Raw genomic sequence first — 21384 nt, forward strand, 5'->3', positions numbered from 1 at the left:
GTTCCCTCTTTACGACATCCAGTCGATTACAGTTATTATTCATTTGTTTATTCATTTATTCCTTTATTTACTATTTACCCCAAATCCCCTCATTACTTTCTACCCGTAGGAATAAAAGTTTTCTTAAAAATGTGGTTTATTAAAAAAAAAAAAAAAGCCCCTCCGGGGGGGAAGGGTTAAGCGGTTGCACATTTCCTGTTCCCTAGCAACAAGAGCTGAGTGGAACTGGGGATGGAAGAAGAATGAGACAATTGGAAAAAGAGTGCTTTTGGGCGTATGCATATCTTAAAATGAGCCATCTAAAGAAATAATGAGTTGGCATATATCCCCTGGAACCTACGTGGAGTCGATATTGAAGGTATTTAGTATGCACACTTGCTGACGTTGCGCTTCCTGTCATTTTTGCTGCAATGTTTGTTTTGCTAGCTAAGATGCTGTTAGCACGTCCCGCCGTTAACGTTGCCACAAACTAGCGCAAAACATTAACTTATACTTTTTTTTTTACACACTCTTTGACATTAGTTGTTATTTGGAATCGTTTTCTCTTAGAGTTTAATAGTCGCGTTAACAGGAGTGAAAATCCGTTGGTTTATTGACTCAGCTAATCTAATTAGCCTGCTGGTGCCAGGTGTTACTAAACGTGTATGGAATGACAGAATTCACTTATTCATTTACTGTTTCCCTTTTAAATAGATTTTGATCAAAAAAAGTTCACCGTATACATGTATGTATAAGAACAGTTTGGTCATAAATCAAATTAAATTTAGTTTAGGGACATTCAAAGTTTGGTCAATTAAAGCTCACGGAGAAATAACCACCATAAAGTTAATATAAACAAAATACCCAATAAAGTGCAAAATATGAAATGGACTGCTTGTGTATCTTGCTAATTCCCACTCTATTAATGTGTGTCCACTATATTTGACACTGTTTTTGTTTTCAAAATTCTGACTCATTCCTTTCTGTCCTAACGTCCTCTATAAAGGACATGCTTGCCTCTCCAAAGATGTCTCATGTGAGGGTGTTTTTGGGATGCATTTAACTATTTTTTTAAACTTTTTTTCTTGCTGAGACAAAATGGACAAAACTAAAGTGGACACAAATAAATAGGCTGGATATGAGTGCTATTATTGGAGCTTTTGGATGTAGTTTAATAAGCCAATCATTTTTTTGGGCTGATGTTGGACCGATCTCAATATTGAGGTAGAACATCCCTTTTGCAATGAGTTTGAATTTATATAAGTTGTTCACATGTTTTGTCTCTCCTCCTCATCTATAGGCTGGATTCATCCTCCATGGCCTCTGTGGACACTCTTTGGACATAAACAACTCTTCTCCACTGTTTATAGACAAGAAAGACATCTAATGTATTACCCACCTGCATACACTTTAAATTTTCATCGTCATGGCCGCGCATGACTCGACGGGGCTGATGTGCCCCGGCATGGCCGCGCTCGTCGATCCCCCGGAGCAAGAAGATGAGCGCAAATTCAAATGTGACGAGTGCGGCCGCGGCTACAGGCACGCCGGCAGCCTGGCCAATCACAAAAAGGCTCACGAGGTGGGCTTCTTCGAGTGCCACGTGTGCGGCAAGGAGAACTCCAACGCTTTAGCTTTGAAGAGTCACTTGCGGAGTCACACGGCGCGCAAAAAGTACTCCTGCTCGCAATGCGGGAAGGCTTTCCGCCTGGCGTCGCAGCTCTCCACGCACGAGCGGGTTCATCGTATTTCGCAAGCAAAGAAGCAGGAAGTGGAGTACGAAGCCCCGCGTGAAATCGCAAATAATCATTGGAACAACCAGTTGACTGACGATTGTCTTGACCCGCCCGATGACGCCGCCGGCCGCCCTTTCAGATGTGAACTTTGTAACAAGACCTACATTCACCTCCGAAGCTTGAACAACCACAAGAAGACTCACCAGCTGGGAATGTTTGAATGCACCGTATGTTTCAAACTCTTCAACAACATGGCGGCACTCTACAGCCACCAGAGGACGCACAAGGTCCGAAACGACGGCGGAGGCGCTACCTCGGCGTCCGGCTTCTACTCCAACTCCGCACAAGAGCAGTTCTCCCCGAAGACCCCGGACGGTCCTGTCAACTTCTGCCATTTGTGCCAAGTCGTGCTCCCGAGTGATGAGGAGTTCCAGGAGCACATCCAAATTCATAACTTGTCATCCGCGTCTTTCGACCTGCAAGACAATTTGGCATACAACAACGTTACCTCGCCTCAATCCGACTTTTATACAGCTCATATCAATCATGCGCCGATAAATGATAATCAAGGTTTTGATCAGCCGCATGGAACAATTAATGGTCACATGTACTCAAACTTCTCCAATCATCAAACATCATCTCAGGGAGAACCGCCGCGCACGTTTCCCGGCGTCGTCAGTCGGACTGCCCCCCAAGCGGACGGCGAGTCGGACGAGCGTCCCTTCAGGTGCCAGACCTGCGGCAAGAGCTACCGCCACTCGGGAAGCCTCATCAACCACAAACGCTCGCATCAGGTGGGGATCTACCAGTGCTCCATCTGCAAGAAGAAGTATCCTCACCTGGCTGCGCTCAAGAGTCACCTCCGCCTCCACAAAACTCACAAATCCCCATTCAACGGCGGCGGGGACCGGTTCACCTCGGAATCCTTTTCTCCGGTCCAGCTCTTCTCGCGAGAGGACCTTGAGGACGGTACCGCGCCCCAGGATCATCAGGACTTGACACCGCGGCTACCTCACCTCGAGCAGAGGCACATGTGCGCCGACTGCGGGGACACTTTCGCTGACATTGCCGGGATCGCGGCGCACACCTGTCCCCTGCTTCAACAGAACCGGGACCACAACAGGGCGCAGTTTAACGGACCGAATGACGGCAATCGCCAGGGTTACTTTCCGCAGGGATTCCAAGAAAATCCCAGCGGGCAGCAGATGAGCGTCCCCGCCGAAGAAGACGATCTTTTTCAGTGTTCCATTTGCGGAAACAGCTACAGCAGCCAGCGGGCCCTCAGGAGCCACCTTCGAGGACACGCCCAGTCCCAGTGCGGCGCTTCCGGACCGGAACCCTCGTCCGTGTCCTCCCAGGAGGACGCCGGAGACGGCGGGCCGGGGGAGATGATGATCTGCAGTACCTGCGGGGAAAGTTTCGCCAGCAGGCAGGACTTGCTCGCCCATCAGCTCCTTCACGTCAAGCTGCAAGACGAAGACGGCGTCCCCGGAACCGAGCGGCCGGGAAGCGGCCGTAAGACGCAAAGTATCATCTGCGCCCGCTGTGGAACCGTCTGTTCCGACTACCATCGTCTGGAGGACCACAATTGCATCGTCGAGAAAAAGGAAGAAGTGGCAAACGGTGAGGAAATTGAGGAAAAGGGAAAAAACTTGCAGCAGGAAATCCAGAGCAACGTCAGGGACCATTTGGAGGAGCGTCAGCATAGATGTGATCAGTGCGGACGATCGTACAGACACTCGGGTTCCCTCCTCAACCACAAGAAGTCTCACAAAACTGGCATCTTCAAGTGCAACGTGTGCCACAAACGCTTTTACAACCTGTTGGCGCTGAAAAACCACCAGAGGTCCCATTTCGACATCAAGAGGTAAGCTTCATGTCGTTTTGCTGCGTTTGTTGTTTTTGTTTTGCCATGGCAACATATGCCTGTTTTTCTTTTCAAATTAAGAGTACTTCAACTGGAACATGAATCATCTTTTGGAAAACAATTTTCTTTTTAGTTTCTTTTTCAAATTCAGGTGTCTGGCAGTGTGCGAGACTAATTGCATACCGTGTGTTGTAAACAAATGAGCGAACAAATACATTTTAAATTAAGATGTAAACATTTCTTCAGTGTGAATTCCCACAGGCAGGACACACCTTAGTACTGGAATCTGATTAGATAATGCTCCAGATCATTTCTTCACCATTCTCTTCTTTCCCCTACAGGCATACTTGCCACGAATGCGGGAAAGCCTTCAAAATCCAGAAGCAGCTCTTGATCCATCTCAGGAGACACAGGGAGAAGCGATCCAAGATCCAAGATCTTAACCACCAGATCCAGGCCCTCACGCAGACGAACAAGTCCGAAGGAGGGGATTCCCCGGAAACGCCGGGACCGACGGCGCCAGGGACCGAGGTCAAATCGGAAAACACGGGCGACATGCGACCCTTTGCGTGCCAGCTGTGCGGGCGCACGTATCGCCACGCCGGAAGTCTGGTCAACCACAAAAAGTCCCACAAAACGGGCCAGTACTTCTGTTCCCTTTGCAACAAAGCTTACTCCAATCAGCTGGCCATGAAGAACCACTTACGCACACACTCGGCTAGCCGAAAACACGCTTGCCAAAAGTGCGGGAAAGGCTTCCGAGGAAAACGCCAGCTGTCGGCTCACATCTGCTCCGACGCCCGCGGGGGCGGCAGGCGGGGCTTAAGGTCTCGGACTTCAAAGTGTAAACGGTGTAAGCGGACGTTCCCGAGCGGCGAGCAGCTCGCGGCCCACCCCTGCGCCGGCTCGCCCGGAGACGCGACCGATCGCAGAGAGGAGCGCGTCTTCTCCTGCAACATTTGCCAGCGCAGCTATCGGCACGCCGGCAGCCTCCTCAACCACAAGAACACGCACAAGACGGGACATTTTTGCTGCGGCTTCTGCGCCAAGTTCTTCACCAACGTCATGGCGTTGCGCAACCACACACGCATCCACACGCAGAAGAAGAAGTACGCCTGTCTCACCTGCGGGAAAGCCTTCCGCCTCGCCAGCGTTTTGCACAACCATCAGAAGATCCACAGCCGAGCCGCGTACCGTTTCGACTGCTCGGCGTGTGGCAAGAGCTTCCGGGGGAGGTCCGGCTTCAAGAGGCACCGCTGCCCCAGAGGTCAGGGAGAGGTCGGGAAGCCGGGAGACGGCCAGGAGAAGTGTTTCACGTGAGTTCTTTTATTCGCTATTCGTTATTTTTGTTGTAACGTCAAAGGCGACCGCTTTGATACTGTTGTAAAACACATTTGGATCTTTAACGTGTACGGCCATCAATGGCAGTGATTGAGAATACTGGGGAGTTTTTCGTATCTTGTCGCATATTCTCTTAATGCGCAAAAAAAGGAAAACCCCAAATTTCACCCAGTGCTGCCCTTCTATTGACCTGGAACTAATTGAGACAGTTTGGTGAGAGGTGTGTGCATCTCCCAGTAACTCAGAACTACTAATATTTGCCAGCAAAAAGCTAGCACAGGATTAACGCTTTGCTTATAACCTAGTAACCATGTCCAGGATTCCCCTTCCCAAAAAAATATATGCTAGCAAAGATCCATTCTTTACTGGGCTCCACTGACAAGCTACAAAAGTCAGTGATCCATTTTAACTGGACTGGCAATTAATGAGTTAATTCAAGAAACAGTCCCTTGCTTTTTAGTGTCCAGGAACCTCCTCTGGTCTTAAAATATCAATTATGCACAGTGTTCTGTCCCCCCCAGGAAACAAAACAAAAGAAAAAGTATAGAAATGTTAATATTAAGCACATAAGTCAACGTTCAACAACAATGAACTGCTTTTTTACAACGTTTATACATACAGGTTACAGGTTAGTCTAAAACTGAAAGAAAGTGCATTCAAGTGCCTGAAATGGGGAAAAAATGCCAATCCTTGTTTTATTGAAATTAAACTTAACCTGGAAAAAAACAAAACTTTTTCCCTGAGGTCATCTAGTCTAGATCTCACCAAAAGGCACCCCTAGAAGGGCTTTCTTTGCTACTTTTGGTCCGTTGACCGCGCTGCCCCCCGACCTGTCGCTCCTGCAGGTGCGACATTTGCGGGCGCTCGTACCGGCACGCCGGCTCCCTCCTCAACCATAAGAAGACGCACTCGGAAAACCTCCACCACTGCGGCCTTTGCCTGCAGACCTTCCCGGACCCCCTCGCGCTCCAGATCCACTCCCAGATGAGGCGCCATTGCTGCCCGGAATGCGGCAAGACCTTCTGTCTGGTTTCGCACCTGCAGAACCACATGGAAGCCCACTCCAAGGATCCATCCAAGGACCCCTACCGCGGCCAAGCGGAGTCGAGCTGGACCGAACCTTTGTCCCATCTCCCCGAGCGGTCGGAGAAGAGCCACGTGTGCGAGCACTGCGGTCGCAGCTACCGCCACGCCGGCTCGCTCCTCAACCACAAGAACAGCCACAAGACGGGCTCCTTCTCCTGCGCCGCTTGCCGCAAGGAGTTCTCCAACCTGATGGCCCTCAAGAACCACCGGCGCATCCACACGGAGCCCAAGCGCTACCAGTGCCCGGAGTGCGGCAAGGCCTTCCGCGTCTCCACGCAGCTCATTTGCCACCGCAGGATCCACAGCAAAGAGAAACCCTTCGCCTGCCTGCTGTGCGGCAAGAGCTTCTCCAGCAAGTCCAACCTCAGGCACCATCAGAAGTTGCACCAGAACCGCCAGGCTTACGACGGCTCCTCCTCTTTTAGCTTGGATGCCGACAACTTCATGGGCTTGGACATGGGTTCTTTTCTTTGAAGTCTACTAACCTTCCGACCGGATCCTTCCTTAACCTCGGAATGTTGTCTTAAAGTCACACGTGGCTCTTCGCAAAGCGGTCGGCCAAACGCGATGGGCTTTACCTGCAAGGGTTCCGCTACTTGTGTCAGGAACGGGGAACTATTTACTCAGCTCCTGTTTTCCTGAATCGTAATTTTTTCTGCCAGACCTCATGATTCGGCTATTTCATACAGTTGGGTGTTTTCAAAACTTAGCAAAGGTCAAATTAGTGTTAAAGACTTTTGAACATTTTAGGTTCACTGCAAAATGTAATCCCCAAACATCATTTCCCAAACTTTTTTTGTAGGTGCTTAAAAACTGCTGATGTTACAAAGCTCTGGTTTAAAAAAACAAAAAAAAAAAGATAAATACCTCATTTAGTTTGTGTGAAGCTCACTCAAAGTGATGGACTTGAATCTAGTAAATACTGTAGCTGTTCCACTTAAAAATAAAGTTCTTCTAGTTGAACTAGTATGCTAGAAGCTTACTTATGTCCTTGTATGACAGGATTTTGTAAAGAAATGTTTTGTGTAACCTTTTAGGAACTTTTCATGGCAGGAAATGGACACAAGTCCAAAATGTTTTGCTAACCCAACAAAACGGCTTTGCTAATATACCTGGGCTAGCTAATAATCCATGTATTTTTCTTTCTGAAAGCATCTAAATCAACTCATATATGATATTTTACCAGGGGTGTGTTCACTTTCGCACATCAGGCGCTGTCTAATTTGTTGTAAATACAAATTAGTGATGGGCGAGTGCCGACAACAAGTTCTGATACCTATACGCCGATACCTGGCCTCGTTTTTAGGTATCGATACTTACGATGGTAAACGATACTAATAACGGCCGCGATCTAGGAACATCTTTATGACTACAAAATAGAAATAAAAAATTCGAAGAAAGGTAAATTGACATAATTTTCATGAATTTTTTGGGGAAAAGGGCTACATTTTGGGGTAAACTACTCAGAAGTTGGGAAAAGTGGCATCGGGCATCCCTAACCAAAGGATAGTGCTATCGGTACTTGGTTTCAGTATCGTCGACTGCTCGAGACTTGAGAACTTATAATGGTATCAGTCTGAAAAAGAAATATTCAGCATCCCTAAACAATGTAATTTTGGTATCAATATCGTTGACTATTCAAGACTCGAACACTCAATACCGGTAATCGTTGTGAGGAAAAAAAAATTGGCATAGTGTATCCGTAAACAAATATATTGGAGGTATCGTACTTGTTATCAGTATTGTTTACTTGTACGCATACTGTTATCACAAATAAGTGGTATCGAACATCCCTACTCAATTTGTCGGCTGCATTTTGGTGACGTAGACTCTCCACGCTTTACTTTTCTAGATGTAAATCTCGAAACCTTGAATTATTATTTGTGTTTTTTTCGGTACTCGCCCGCCCCCTCAATTTCAACTTTTTAATTTGCATGCAGCCAGCACTTTTTTTTTTTTCTTTCCGTCCTTGAGCGTCTTTTTGTCTGGTGCCTGGTCCACGCGCTTCTTCTGTGATTTTCGTTGCCTTATTTCCGTGCAAGTTTGAAATACCTCGAAGGAGGCGCCGACTGCCAGCCTGCTTGTCGACAAAACGTCGTCCACTCACTTTTATTTCACGGAAACTTTGATTGTATTTGCACACGGGAGAGAAAGGTGTTCTTATTGCAAGCAATAGACTCAAGTATGTTTTTCTGTGCTAACCTGTGTAAGGTCACACTGGAAAGGGAAAAAAAAAATAGTACTGATACCGGGTGCGGGTATCAGTGCGATAGCAACCTTATTTTGAAGTAAAAATCCCGACGACAGAAGCTTGTTCCTGTTTTTGATCAAATTTGGGATTATAGATCCCTCTTTTTTTTTTATCAAAAGTATTAGTGGTATCGGTAGTTGGTATCAGCGACTACTGTAGAATACTTGTATCATTATGGGAAAAAATGTGGTATCAAACATCTCTCCTCAATTTGCTGGTTGCATTTTGGTGTCAGAGACTCTCCACACTTCACTTTTTTAGACAATTCTTGCTTGGTACCTTGAATTATTAGTTTTTTTTTTTGTTAGAGATCTCACACAATGCGGTATTTGTTATGATTTATTTTTGTGGTATCGAGCATCCCTAAGTTTTATGCCCTATAAAATGCTGACATTCCTCTCATAGTTAACCTAAAAATGTAAATACATTTCAACTCAATTTACTTTTAGAGCTTTTTTGTGCTGATGTTTTTTTTTTTTTCCCCAACACTTTTTTTTTTTTTGTGATACCACAACTTTTTTCCTCAAAAATTCCATTGTCCTTGCAATCCTACAAAACTTCATGGATGTACTTTATCCCCCGCCCACCCCCAAGGAAGAAAAACTCTGATTTGTTCCGTTTCCAGTGCGATCTCACGTTTTATTCCTTTGTACCAAACACAACCGACTGACTGTTCATGCCACTTTTCTACTGTTATTTAAATGTTTGTATTGTTTCTAAACTGGAACTTGTGTTCGTTTACCATGGTAGCCTCCACCCAAAGCAGGAAATGCACATTTTAAACAAACAATTTAGATTTTTGTTTTTTGGGCGGGGGGCATTTCCACACTTTCGTCCACTGGAATTTTGTACAGTTTTTTTTTTTTTTTTTCTGTAGGAGAAATGATAGTTTAGTTATTGTGTAATACGCCTCATTTAATGGGTTAAATTGCTCAGTATTTAAGTCATATTTATATTCCTATTTTGTCACGGGAATGTCGATTTCTACTTGTTTGTTCCAAGCTCATCTAGGATGGAAGCAAAGTAGCGATTAAAAAAAAAAAAAATGGTGGCGCTCTTGTTTTGTATTCAAAGTCACTCCGCAAAGTTACGAGTTTTATTGTGAAAATACATTTTGGTAATCAAAGCATTGAGAGGAATGCATTAGGTCAAAAGAAGCCAGTGCATGTACACAACATTTATATACACGTAGAAAAAAAAAAAAAAGAAAGTCATTAGGAAAACGTTAGTTAAAATCACGAGCTGGCCTGGAAGAAGTTTTGACAAAAAAAAAAAAAAAAATCTTCATTGTAAAGTCCCTTTGGAAAATGTGCTTATAACTCACAACATAACAGTATTTGTAGTGTTACAATATATTCATCATTATTCTTAATAGTGTCTCTTAGGGGAAAAAAAATATTTTTTGACTGGCAATGAAGAATATTAGGGCCACACTGGAACGAAAACGGCACCATTAAAAGAAAACTGGCTGTAAAAAGTCTACACACAAAGTGGCAGGGAAAGCCTCCTCAAACAACTCAACTTGATCACATTCTTAAGGAAAATCTAATTCAAATGACGTTTTGTTCATTTGTTATACATTTCAACACAGGTGTGTAGACTTTTTATATCTTAGCATCCTGCATGGAAGGAATTTTTTTGCATCTTCTCGTCAAAACTGGAAAAAAAAAACAACAACAAAGAACTATTCGGGACACATTGTGGGGGAATAATAACGTGGATATAAAATGTCTACGTCCAAATGTCAAAAAAAAAAAATACCTTAACTTTTTATCAAATTAACACTTTGAGCACCATTGACGTGAAAGGACGTCAATAGAAACCTTACCAAAGAGTGCCGTTGACGTCAATTCACGTCAACTCACGTCAACTTTTTGGTTTGTCAGAATCCTTGAAATTAGCTTGCAATGGTCTTATTTATTTATTTTTAAAAGGGTTCAATTTTACAACTTATAGGCGGCAGTGGAAATTTTAATAATTTCCTTGTAAAATTACAATTTCTTTTTACTCAGTTTTGCTCTCATTTTAGTCATCACATTTTAAGAAAATACATGTATATTTTTTTGTGAAGTAATACACTTTTCTGACTGTTAGCCTTGTTTTTTGTCGGGAATTTTTCGATGAATCCCGAGACTCAGCCTACTCATTTGTGTCCACTATTGTGTCCATTTTGTCTCAGCACGACAACAAAGTTAACTCGGATAGCACCCAAACACATGAGGTAACATCGGAAAGGCCAGGATGTCCTCTATCGAGCACACCGGGACTTAGTCGAGTAGCTCCAATAAGTCGAAGGATAAAGCAAAAAAAAAAAAAACGATGTCCGCCATAGTGGACACAAACGGATCGACTGGCTCGTTACGTTACAAAATTCTTTTGCAACTTCCCCATTCAGTGTAGCCCAAACAGTCCTTTTGAAGCCAAAAAAAAAAAACAAAAACAGTATTTCCACATGAAATATTGTGATAGCTTGCATCCCCCTCCAAACGGCAACGAGTAAAGCGTCCTAACTAGAACTCGTTTGGACACAAGGAAGCAACGTGTGGTCGAGTCGGCGAGAGCCGCAGTAACAGTGCACGATTGTCTAGAGAGAAAACGCTTCACCTAAACGTTAGCTACATTCAAACAGACCCCAAAAGTGAGTCCCGCCCGCCCGGCTGACCTTTGACCTCCTTATACTTACATTCATGGTATTATGTTTTACACAACATAACATCCCACTTGTAGGGGTCCGAGTGTTGATTCTACCAAAGGGGGGGGGGGGGTTCAAAGGCACCCTAGTGTGTCCTTGCCGTTTCTTCAGTTAAATTAAGTTCCAGAAAAGTGGATTTGTTATCAGGGGCAATCCTGCCGTCGCTCAGTCAGTCTGAGAGCTCAGCAGGCGGTCCGGAGGGGTCGGGGAGGGGGGAGGTCGCCGCTGTCCGTCGCGCGGTTTCCTTTCCAAAGGAAGACGAGGCTGCGGAGGACAGACAAAAATAAAATAACATTTCTGCATGACATCCTATTGAATAGCATCATGGCGAGTACACTCACTGAAAGGTTTAGGCTTGATAAAGTGGACCTGCGGTTTCTTCAATTGGTTCTGTGGGGGGGTGACAAAAAAAAAATCTGCTTAAATTTCACTACAGTGGAACACTGCATGCTCATGTTTACTAGCTTCTGGGAACAAGTGACATTTCGATCACGTTTCGTTCTTACTGCCACTCAAACAACTGCTACGCAGCTGGCACAGATTCTTAAAAAAGGATCAATCATACATATGAGAAAAAATACAATATGGGGTGAAAGTCACACAGTTTGGCAAGTGGTAACTTCATGACATAAAACTGCAGTATAAATTCAAAACGTGACTACATTTTTGGTTTAAAAAAAAGCCCAATATGGGCGTCAATAATAATACATACTACTAAGAGCTCAAAATCATTAAAAAAAAAAAAAAAAAAACTAGTAAAGTAGTTACCTAACATGGGGTAAAATTAACCCATTGTGTGCTTAATATGATTACTCAATATGGGTTTTGAAAAATACATTCAAAAAAGTTTTACTAACCTAATTTGGGTTATTGCAATATGGTTTAAAAGTAACTTGTTTTGGGTATTAAAATTGTAACACATTGAGCTGATAATCCATGTCTTGAAAAAAATAACCTATTATAATAGAATTTGAGTTAAAGTTTGCTCAATTCAGAAAATATGAGATAATAACCCATTATATGCTTAAAAAATACCCCAATGTGCTACCACAATTTGGGCTAAAAGTAGCTCAATTTGGATATTAAAAGTAGAAGCTATTTGAGGTAATAACCCAACATGGACTAAAGTAAACCCGATATGGGTTATAAAACATAACCCAATGTGCCAATAGCTCTATTTGGGTTAGAAAAATAACCCAACATGATACAATTTGAGATGAAAATTCAGGCATTAAAAATATGAATCCATTGAGATTATAACCCAATGTCTAGAAACTAATTGAGGGAATAACCCAATCTGGATTAAAATGAACCCAGTATGGGTTATTAAACATAATATGTGACAATAGCCCTATTTGGCTTAAAAACAACCCAATAAGAAAGACTAGCCAATATAAATAAAAAGGAACAACCCAATTTGCTAACCCAATTTGGCTCGAACGTAACCCAATACGGCCAGACTAGCAAGACAAGGAAAGTACCTCGTAGAGGCAGTTTGTGCGACTTGCGTCGATGCACCATGACCCCGATGATGAGCGCGGCGCCCACCAGCACCACGGCTAGCACCGAGAAGCTACTGATGGCCGCTAGCTTCCACACGTCCGACGTCTCCTCCACCAGTTTGCCTGCGGTTGAAAAATGGCGCCCAAATTCAAATTGGATCGAACCGATGAAAATTTGAAAGGCTTATAGAATTGGATTTGCTGCTAGTGCGCCCTCTAGTGGCTTTGACTTAAAAATCGAATTGTTTTGAATTTTTGGGGATTTATTTAGGCTAATCTAGGAGGAGTAAAATTTCGCAAAAGTCATACGAGGTCTCACATGTGTTGCACGACGGCGTCTTTGGGTACTGCTTGCAGGACGCGCACGGGACGCACACGTCCAGGTCGGAATTCCAGAATTCCGAAACGCCGCATTGATCTGCGCACAGAAAATTGACATTCAATAGAAATAAAAAGTCTTGTCATTTAAACAGTATCAATAACTTGTAAGTCAAGGCGCCACGCTGGCGTCATCTCATTTTCTTGGTGCCCACTAAGAAAACGTCCTCCGGTTGTGACGCGTTTCCTGCGGCCGGCGCTGATGCAAGACGCGGGGCCGGCGGGTCATTTCGTTCCTCGGAACGCGCGTGTCTGTCTTTCGGATGAAAACAAGATGGTGGGCCAGGGAAAAGGCTTCCTTCCCGACCCGCACAATGGAAGCCTTCGTTTGTTTGCATGACGCACAGACAGACGAACGCTTCAGTGTGTGAGTGAAACACACACACACACACACACACACACACACACACTGCCCCCCATTTCCACGTCTTGTTCAGATTAAGCTGCACTGAAAGCTCTGCAATGACTAAAAGTAATTACATAATATTTAATATTTTGCAAAGCATTTGTCCACATTTCGTATGTTTAGATGTCATTAAAACTTTTAAATATTTTGCTTGTATTGAATATTTTCAAATAATAACCACATTTAAATTAAGTTTCTAAATATTTTAAAATATTTATTATGAACTTCAATTAATTGTTTAAAAATTTACATTATTTTCTCCTTTATTAGTAATCATTCTAACTTTTTTTGGATGACCAATACCATTACAAAGATTTAACTTTAATTTTTCATTCTAAATGATATGTATATTAATATTTTTGTATATTTTAAATACATTTTATTTGTATTATATCTAATTAAAATATTTGTATTTTATTCTTCATATTTTATAATATAATTTTATTATATTGTTTTACTTTATTTAAATGTTAATTTTATTTATTTTTACTTTATATACATTTATATAATAGTGTATATCCATATCTATTTTTTGACTTATATATGGTTGAGTTTTTTTTTACAGTATATTTTATTCTTAATGGTATATACTATGCCCACTAACGCAAATTTATAATTTGTTTTATATACTTAAACTATTATTTAAAGATGTATTTATTTTAATGTATTTCTTCACATTTATTTTAAATGTATTTGTTTAATATGTATATTGTGTAATATATATAATTATAATTCTATTCTTCGTATGTTTTTTACAGGCATACAATTCTGTTTTATACATATATTATTTTTAATGCATATTTTTACTTTTCATATTTTATATTTTTTTGTATCTAATTTTTTTTTTACTGTCTTTTTTTTTTTTAACCTTTCATGACACTCAGCGTGATAAAATGAATAGTGTTATCCAAGGGCGTTGTTGTCCAACAATCGGAAGATGTCGCAGATGCCAAAGGAAAAGGCCAAAACAAAGCAAAACAAATGTCACCCAACAGTATTTGTCACCTCGATAAGACGGGCCAAACAATAGGCTGTCGTCAGCCTCGGCCTTGCGTCACCCTTCCTGACTCATCCGCTTGCGATGCGACTCCTTCCTTTTTTTCACACCCCGAGATAACTTCTTGACATCGTACTGTCGGACATTATTACCCTTAAAAAAAGTTAAAAAAAACTTTGCTTTTTGACCCTTAAAAAAAAGAATGTACTTAAACAGCAAAATCAACAAGGAAATGTTGCTTAACGGACATTAGCTAGCTTAATGCTAACATCCAAACGCCTCAGGCAGGTTAGCAGAAGTTAGCGTTTGACAAACATTTTTGTTTTTCGGGTGTGGTTGACACTCGGATTGTAAAAATGTGTTGCACTGTGGGAAATGTAGGATTCTTTGGCTTTGGGGGATTGGCAGACGCGTCCAGCTCGGTTTTTGAAGTCGCATGCCGCTTTCATTTCAAGTAAGTAGCGCGCGCCACAAGAAAAGGCCACGCATGCACGCAACAAAACAGCACCTGCTCGTTAAGTCATTTGAAGACTTGGGATGAGGACGCCGTCGCGTGAGCGCGCCGTTCCCGCCTGACTCATCGGAGACGATGTGGCACGGCTGGTTTTGCCTCGCTAACGCACTGCCGCTACTAGCATGCCAAACGTTTTCCTTCTGTTACGCATTAGCAAAAAAATAAATAATCCTTCATCCTTATCATCCTTCATCCTTATCCTTGCTCATAAAGTTTGAAAACTTCACAGTTGCAAACGAGTCAACCAAATTTTCAATTTCATTTATTCTTAATTTGAAAAGATCTTTTTTTTTTTTTTTGCCTCATTATTAACATGGAGTTGCAATAGTTGTCCCAGCAGTCAGGACTACAGACCAAAAACCTCAACAGTGCACTAGTAGCTTGCGAAACTTAACTGTTGTCCTACTAGTGAGGAAAAAAATTGCACTCTAGTATGAGTTTTAGTCTTTTTTTTGTGTTATTTAGTCTCATTGTTAACATGTGTGTTAGTTGTGATACTCGTAGCACAACTACAGACCAAAAACCTCAGCAGTAGATCCTGCACTAGTAGCTTGCGGAACTTAACAATTGTCCTGCTAGTGAGGAAAAAAATTACACTCTAGTATGAATTTTAGTCTTTTTTTGTGTTATTTAGTTTTATTAACGTGTGTTAGTTGTGATACTCGTAGCACAACTACAGACCAAAAACCTCAACAGTAGATCTTGCACTAGTAGCTTGCAGAACTTAGCAGTTGTCCTACTAGTGAGGAAAAAAATTGCACTCTAGTATGACTTTTAGTCTTTTTTTGTGTTATTTAGTTTCACTATTAACATGTATGTTATTTGTGATACTCGTAGCACAACTACAGACCAAAAAGCTCAACAGTAGATCTTGCACTAGTAGCTTGCGGAACTTAACAGTTGTCCTACTAGTGAGGAAAAAAGTTGCACTCTAGTATGAATTTTAATCTTTTTTTTGTGTTACACTCTCACTATTAACATGTATGTTAGTTGTCCTACTAGTCCAACTAGTATCCCAACAAGTCCTAGAGAAAAGTCCTATAGTAGTGTTAGAAAATATATACAGTTTTAGCAACCTAAAATACAAGTTATCCTTTTTTTTTTTTTTTTTACTGGGCAGTGTTGCTAGCGCAGCAGAAGAGTGAGGTCGGAATGCAAAAGTGGCACAAGAGGCGGAAGAACTCCGGGAATGCCCAAGGTCACCGGGAAGGAGCGTAGGCGTGACCGCCCAGTGACCCCGAGCGCCGGCGACCGCGTCTGCTCCGCGGCAAAGACAGAAAAAAGAAAAAGCGACACCGCGCCGATGGTGAGTTTTCAGGCCGCTCGGAGCATGGGAAATCTTGGCGCCGACGTTCGCATTCCTAACGTTGGGGAGTCTCGTTTTTTTTTTTTTGGGTGTGGGGATGTTGCGTTTTGTCATAAAACGGACGAGGGCGGGCGGAGCAGCAGCTGATATCCAGATGTGGGAGATGGCGGAAGGCGAGCGCTGTTTTCACATTCAACACAAAAGCCTTAAGAAAACAAGCGCGCTAAACTTTTTGGACTAAGTCGACTCTTAAGTCAACTTGAGAGTACAGCGCGTTGCTCGAGGGCCCAGCTCGACTTACAAGTAGAACTTAAAGCACTTTCATGCCAAACAGAGATGTGGCCCATTCCTTTTTTTGATTTTTTCATCATGGCTGGCTTGAATTTTTCGGAAACGCTACATTTGAGATTTTATCGGGTTTAGGCTTAGTTTTATTTAGAAAAAGTGAGTAGTAATGAGTAAACAAAGCTTCATGAAGCACTTTTTTTTATTGGCTTCCCTATTAGTTTTATTTAGCCAAAGTGGGTAATGATGAAGCTTCATGATGCACTTGTGTATTTTTTATTAGTTTCAGGATTACTTTTATTCAGATATATTATTGAGTTGTGATGTGTAACCGAAGCTTCACGAAGCACTTTTTTTTCATTAGTTTTCAGATAGTTTTTATTCCAAGTATCAAGTAGTGATGTCACGTGCAAACGAAGCTTCATGAAGCACTTGTGTATTTGTCTTATTTTCAGGGTTCATTTTATTTAGATATAGTATTGAGCACGTGTTAGCAAGAGTTATAGTGTGATTTTTCTTGTTAAATGTATACATAGGTGATAAAAAAAAAGTACGTTCCAACCGAACGACTTGGAATGTTTTACGAGGCAGTTTTACGACTCTCCCGATGAGTTGATATTGTGATGAACATGCCAGATTATTACTTTAATGACGTTCACTCTTCGGTTCGGATGCTTTGTGTTTTGGGAACCAATCGTAATTGATTTGACTGCTTATCAGTGGCTTGGCTGGGTCAGACTGTCCCTGAAGGCAACACCTGGAACGCAATTATCTTTCATCTAGTGTTGCCTTCACAGACAGTCCGAAATCAAGACTTGTGCATTGCTGGGAGATAAAAACCTATTTCAGACTGTCCCTGAAGGCCACATGGCATCTACCTGATAGTTTCGAGTCAAGTGTTGCCTTCAAGGTCAATCTGAAATCAGTTAAAACCACGCACCCATGTATTAAAAAGAGCAATGACTTTTAGTTGGTCCCTGAAGGCAACGCGTGACATTTGCCTATAATGTGGCGCCCTTGGCCAATTAAAACATCCACCAGTGGCTCCAGAGTGTCCTTGAAGGCAACACCTAGCACCTAATTATTTTTAACCAAGTGTTGCCTTTACTGACAGTCCAAAACTAAGAACCGCGCATCGCTGCAAAGAAACAACGACTTATTGCAGAACTGATTATTTTATGTCGTGTGTGGCCTTCAGGTTAAATCAGTGAAAACCACCCACTGATTTGTAGGGAATCCCTAAATGCATCACCTGACATTTCCCTAAAATGACGAACTCGCCGATTTCACACTGTTCCTGAAGGCAACACCTCACTACATTTATCTTCTCGTAGGTCTTGCGTTGCCTTCAGAGTCCGTTTGAAATATAAGGATCCGTTATTCACTCGATTTTATGTAACAGGTTTACTATCATTTGACGTGAATTTGCTTTCAAAGTATTCAGTATTCCGTTCTTTTTTTCATTATTTCGGGTCGACGCGAAACTTTACGGCTCGGTGCATGTGCTGCTGTCTGAAATCCGACCATCGGAATGCGGAACCGGTTAAAGGTGTAAGCCGGCGAAAGAAACTCTTCACACAAAAATGACACACAAGAAGCGCCAATTAAAGAGAAAAACGACAACAACTCACACTTACTTTTTTGCGCGCACACGCCGTGAAAAGCGCTCAGCAAAGCCACGAAAATTCCGCAGATTGCGCATAAAGATTGGGAGTCCATCCTACGGAATCGTGCGCGCGCCCGATATACGCTTTCCAGATTCAAAACAAAATAATTTATCAAAGAAGTGCGACGAGCGCGCGGTGGTCGTCAGCATGGAAAAGTGAACATCGCGGAGTGAGTCACCGGGACCACTCGGCTCCGTGTTTTTAACACACTTGCACACTGCAGCACACACCCACGCTCGCACATACACACACGCGCGCGCACACACACCATGAGTCATTTCCTATCCACTCCACACTGCTCCACTTCACTCAGGAAACTCCACCAGCGGACTTTTTCTCCATTTTTTTCCCACATTACAGTATATGCACGACAGGCACGCATGCGCGTCAAATCTTTGCACTCTTAAAGTTTTTTTTTTTTTTTCTGGATTGCTACATTTTTGACACACGAGTTTGCGAGACCTTGTAGTCTGGATTCAATCGTGTTCTCATTGTTATTACCACGCCTGACGACGTCATCGCCGCCGTCTGCCAACACACACACGCACGCGCGCACACACAGCAGAACAGCGAGAAAAAAATGGAGCAACGTGCTGTTTGGAGGGAAAACTTTAATAATGAGCCTTTATGGAGCATCCTGCAATAACAGGACGCGCCACAGGGGGCGGCGTAGTTCGAAAAAATCACTCGCTAATGTTCATGTTGAAAGAAGAAAAATGAAGGCTAATAGAGTGAGCTGGTGACGTCAGAAGACGTGAGTGTCCCAGTGTTGTTATTCGCGTCTGGGGGGAGGGTGGAGCACTTTTGAAACAACAAGGCAGGCAAAGTGCTCCAAACATCTGGAGGTGTGCGACAACACCCCGCCGAGCAGCGCCGGCCGGCTTCAAACGCAACTAAATATACTTGCAAAAATAAAAACAACAATGTGTAGTGGAAAGAATTTTTGCAACCACCTCTGTAGTAAGGAGTTATTTTATTTATTTATTTTTTTTTAAAAAAGCAAAAAAGCCTTACTATACACTGTCGTTTTGTGAAAAAAAAGAATTACTATAGACTCGTTTTTTTGCAAAAAAGCCTTACTATACACCGTAGTTTTTTGCAAAAAAAAGCCTTACTATACACTGTCGTTTTTGTCGAAAAAAAGCCTTGCTATAGACTTTTTTTTTTTGCAAAAAAAAGCCTTACTATACATTGTCGTTTTTGTCGAAAAAAAGCCTTGCTATAGACTTTTTTTTTGCAAAAAAAGCCTTACTATACACTGTCGTTTTTGTCAAAAAAAAGCCTTGCTATAGACTTTCTTTTTGCAAAAAAAGCCTTACTATACAGTTGTTTTTTTGCGAAAAAAAAGCCTTACTATACACTGTCGTTTTTTGTGAAAAAAAAAGAATTACTATAGACTCGTTTTTTTGCGAAAAAAGCCTTAATATACACCGTCGTTTTTTGCAAAAAAAAAGCCTTACTATACACTGTCGTTTTTGTCGAAAAAAAAAGCCTTGCTATAGACTTTTTTTTTTGCAAAAAAAGCCTTACTATACACTGTCGTTTTTGTTGAAAAAAAAATACTATAGACTCGTTTTTTTGCGAAAAAAGCCTTACTATACACCGTCGTTTTTTGCAAAAAAAGCCTTACTATACAGTTGTTTTTTTGCGAAAAAAAGCCTTACTATACACTGTCGTTTTTTGTCGTTTTTGTTGAAAAAAAGACTTGCTATAGACTGTCGTTTTTTGTGAAAAAAAGAATTACTATAGACTCGTTTTTTTGCGAAAAAAGCCTTACTATACACTGTCGTTTTTGTTGAAAAAAAGCCTTGCTATAGACTGTCGTTTTTTGTGAAAAAAAAAGAATTACTATAGACTTGTTTTTTTGCAAAAAAAGCCTTACTATACACCGTCGCTTTTTGTGAAAAAAAAGAATTACTATAGACTCGTTTTTTTGCGAAAAAAGCCTTACTATACACCGTCGTTTTTTGCAAAAAAAAGCCTTACTATAGACTGTCGCTTTTTGTGAAAAAAAAGAATTACTATAGACTCGTTTTTTTGCGAAAAAAGCCTTACTATACACTGTCGTTTTTTGCAAAAAAAAGCCTTACTATACAGTTGTTTTTTGCGAAAAAAAGCCTTACTATACACTGTCGTTTTTTTGTGAAAAAAAAGAATTACTATAGACTCGTTTTTTTGCTAAAAAAGCCTTACTATACACCGTTGTTTTTTGCAAAAAAAAAGCCTTACTACAGACTGTCGTTTTTTGTGAAAAAAAAGAATTACTATAGACTCGTTTTTTTGCGAAAAAAGCCTTACTATACACCGTCGTTTTTTGCAAAAAAAAGCCTTACTATACAGTTGTTTTTTTGCGAAAAAAAAGCCTTACTATACACTGTCGTTTTTTTGTGAAAAAAAAAGAATTACTATAGACTCGTTTTTTTGCGAAAAAAGCCTTACTATACACTCGTTTTTGTCGAAAAAAAGCCTTGCTATACTTTCTTTTTGCAAAAAAGCCTTACTATACATTTTTTTTTGCGAAAAACGCCTTACTATACACTGTCGTTTTTTGTGAAAAAAAGAATTACTATAGACTCGTTTTTTTGCGAAAAAAGCTTTACTATACACCGTTGTTTTTTGCAAACAGTCTTACTATACTGTCGTTTTTTGTGTGAAAAAAAGCCTTACCATAAAAGTCTTACTATATATAGAGTCTTATGATAGACTTGATTTTCTACGAAAAAAAAAGCCTTACTCTATAGACTGTGGTTTTTTTGTGAAAAAAAAAAGCCTTGGTTTTAGCTGTTTTCTACAAGTGTTTAATGACAGCGGTGATATTAAGAGGTGCCCCCCCCCCCCCCCCCCACTTTAATCCAAGCCGGTTATATCACAGACGTTTGTTTTTCAAGCTGACATTATAACAAAGTCTCCTGGAACGTTGATGTAACTGTTCCCAAATGCTGAATTAACTTTTTTTTTTCCCTCCCTCCGCGGAGTCTGGAAGCGTTCCCGCACAACATGGTGCGAAGCGCCGTTCCCACAAGTTCTAACGTCAAACAGACGCGAGCCAACGTCCCGACAAACGTTCACATGGTCCGAGGAGGAGGAGGCGGAGGAGGAGGAAAAGGAGGCTCACGGCGCGGATGACGCCCGAAGAATGTCCTGGCCCAGATGTTTTTCTACTCGACCTTTCGGACGACCCGGAGCTGCGCAACGGCCGCCCGTATGTGCTGACTTTCCACTGCTGTCATTTCATACTGTAACGAGCCCACTAGAAGCTGCAGATGTTGTGTCAAACTGGCCCGGGGGCGCCATGGCAACGGGGGCAACACGCGATACACATTCAGACACACAAACAGGAACAAAAGACTCAAACGCGCACACGCAAAAAAACACGC

The 21384-nt window shown here is 41.9% G+C and overlaps 2 protein-coding genes across 3 annotated transcripts; one reads left to right on the plus strand and one right to left on the minus strand.

The window, feature by feature from the left end:
- Positions 1-214: 214 nt before the first annotated feature.
- On the plus strand, positions 215-21364 carry znf646 (zinc finger protein 646). 2 transcript variants are annotated; one of them, XR_015868382.1, is made up of 5 exons: positions 215-358; positions 1280-3582; positions 3924-4898; positions 15870-16055; positions 20983-21364. XR_015868382.1 is itself a non-coding variant. In XM_088438902.1 (4 exons), exons 2-4 carry the CDS (start codon positions 1406-1408, stop codon positions 6481-6483), a joined length of 3867 nt encoding a protein of 1288 aa, XP_088295028.1. In that variant the 5' UTR covers positions 215-358; positions 1280-1405; the 3' UTR covers positions 6484-9308. The 2 variants fall into 2 exon arrangements, 1 of the variants encoding a protein (XP_088295028.1); XM_088438902.1 differs by lacking the exons at positions 15870-16055; positions 20983-21364 and adding an exon at positions 5769-9308.
- Positions 9343-18240, minus strand: LOC148409878 (tumor necrosis factor receptor superfamily member 12A). Its single transcript, XM_088438910.1, has 5 exons — positions 17978-18240; positions 12774-12872; positions 12434-12577; positions 11294-11342; positions 9343-11216 (listed from the first exon to the last, which is right to left on the minus strand). Exons 1-4 carry the CDS (start codon positions 18057-18059, stop codon positions 11302-11304), a joined length of 366 nt encoding a protein of 121 aa, XP_088295036.1. The 5' UTR covers positions 18060-18240; the 3' UTR covers positions 9343-11216; positions 11294-11301.
- Positions 21365-21384: the final 20 nt, after the last annotated feature.

Source organism: Hippichthys cyanospilos, chromosome 17, assembly GCF_059441005.1.
Source record: "Hippichthys cyanospilos isolate Australia breed blue-spotted pipefish chromosome 17, RoL_Hcya_1.0, whole genome shotgun sequence".
In the NCBI taxonomy this organism is placed as follows: Eukaryota; Metazoa; Chordata; class Actinopteri; order Syngnathiformes; family Syngnathidae; genus Hippichthys; species Hippichthys cyanospilos.

Coding starts and splice junctions, on each gene's coding strand:
- znf646 (XM_088438902.1), top strand. CDS start 1,406: ATGGCCGCGCATGACTCGACGGGGCTGATGTGCCCCGGCATGGCCGCG. Junction 3,583..3,923: donor TCCCATTTCGACATCAAGAG/GTAAGCTTCATG, acceptor TTTCCCCTACAG/GCATACTTGCCACGAATGCG. Junction 4,899..5,768: donor GGCCAGGAGAAGTGTTTCAC/GTGAGTTCTTTT, acceptor TCGCTCCTGCAG/GTGCGACATTTGCGGGCGCT.
- LOC148409878 (XM_088438910.1), bottom strand. CDS start 18,059: ATGGACTCCCAATCTTTATGCGCAATCTGCGGAATTTTCGTGGCTTTG. Junction 12,873..17,977: donor CGGCGTGTGCGCGCAAAAAA/GTAAGTGTGAGT, acceptor TTCTGTGCGCAG/ATCAATGCGGCGTTTCGGAA. Junction 11,343..12,433: donor GCACAAACTGCCTCTACGAG/GTACTTTCCTTG, acceptor ACCCCCCCACAG/AACCAATTGAAGAAACCGCA.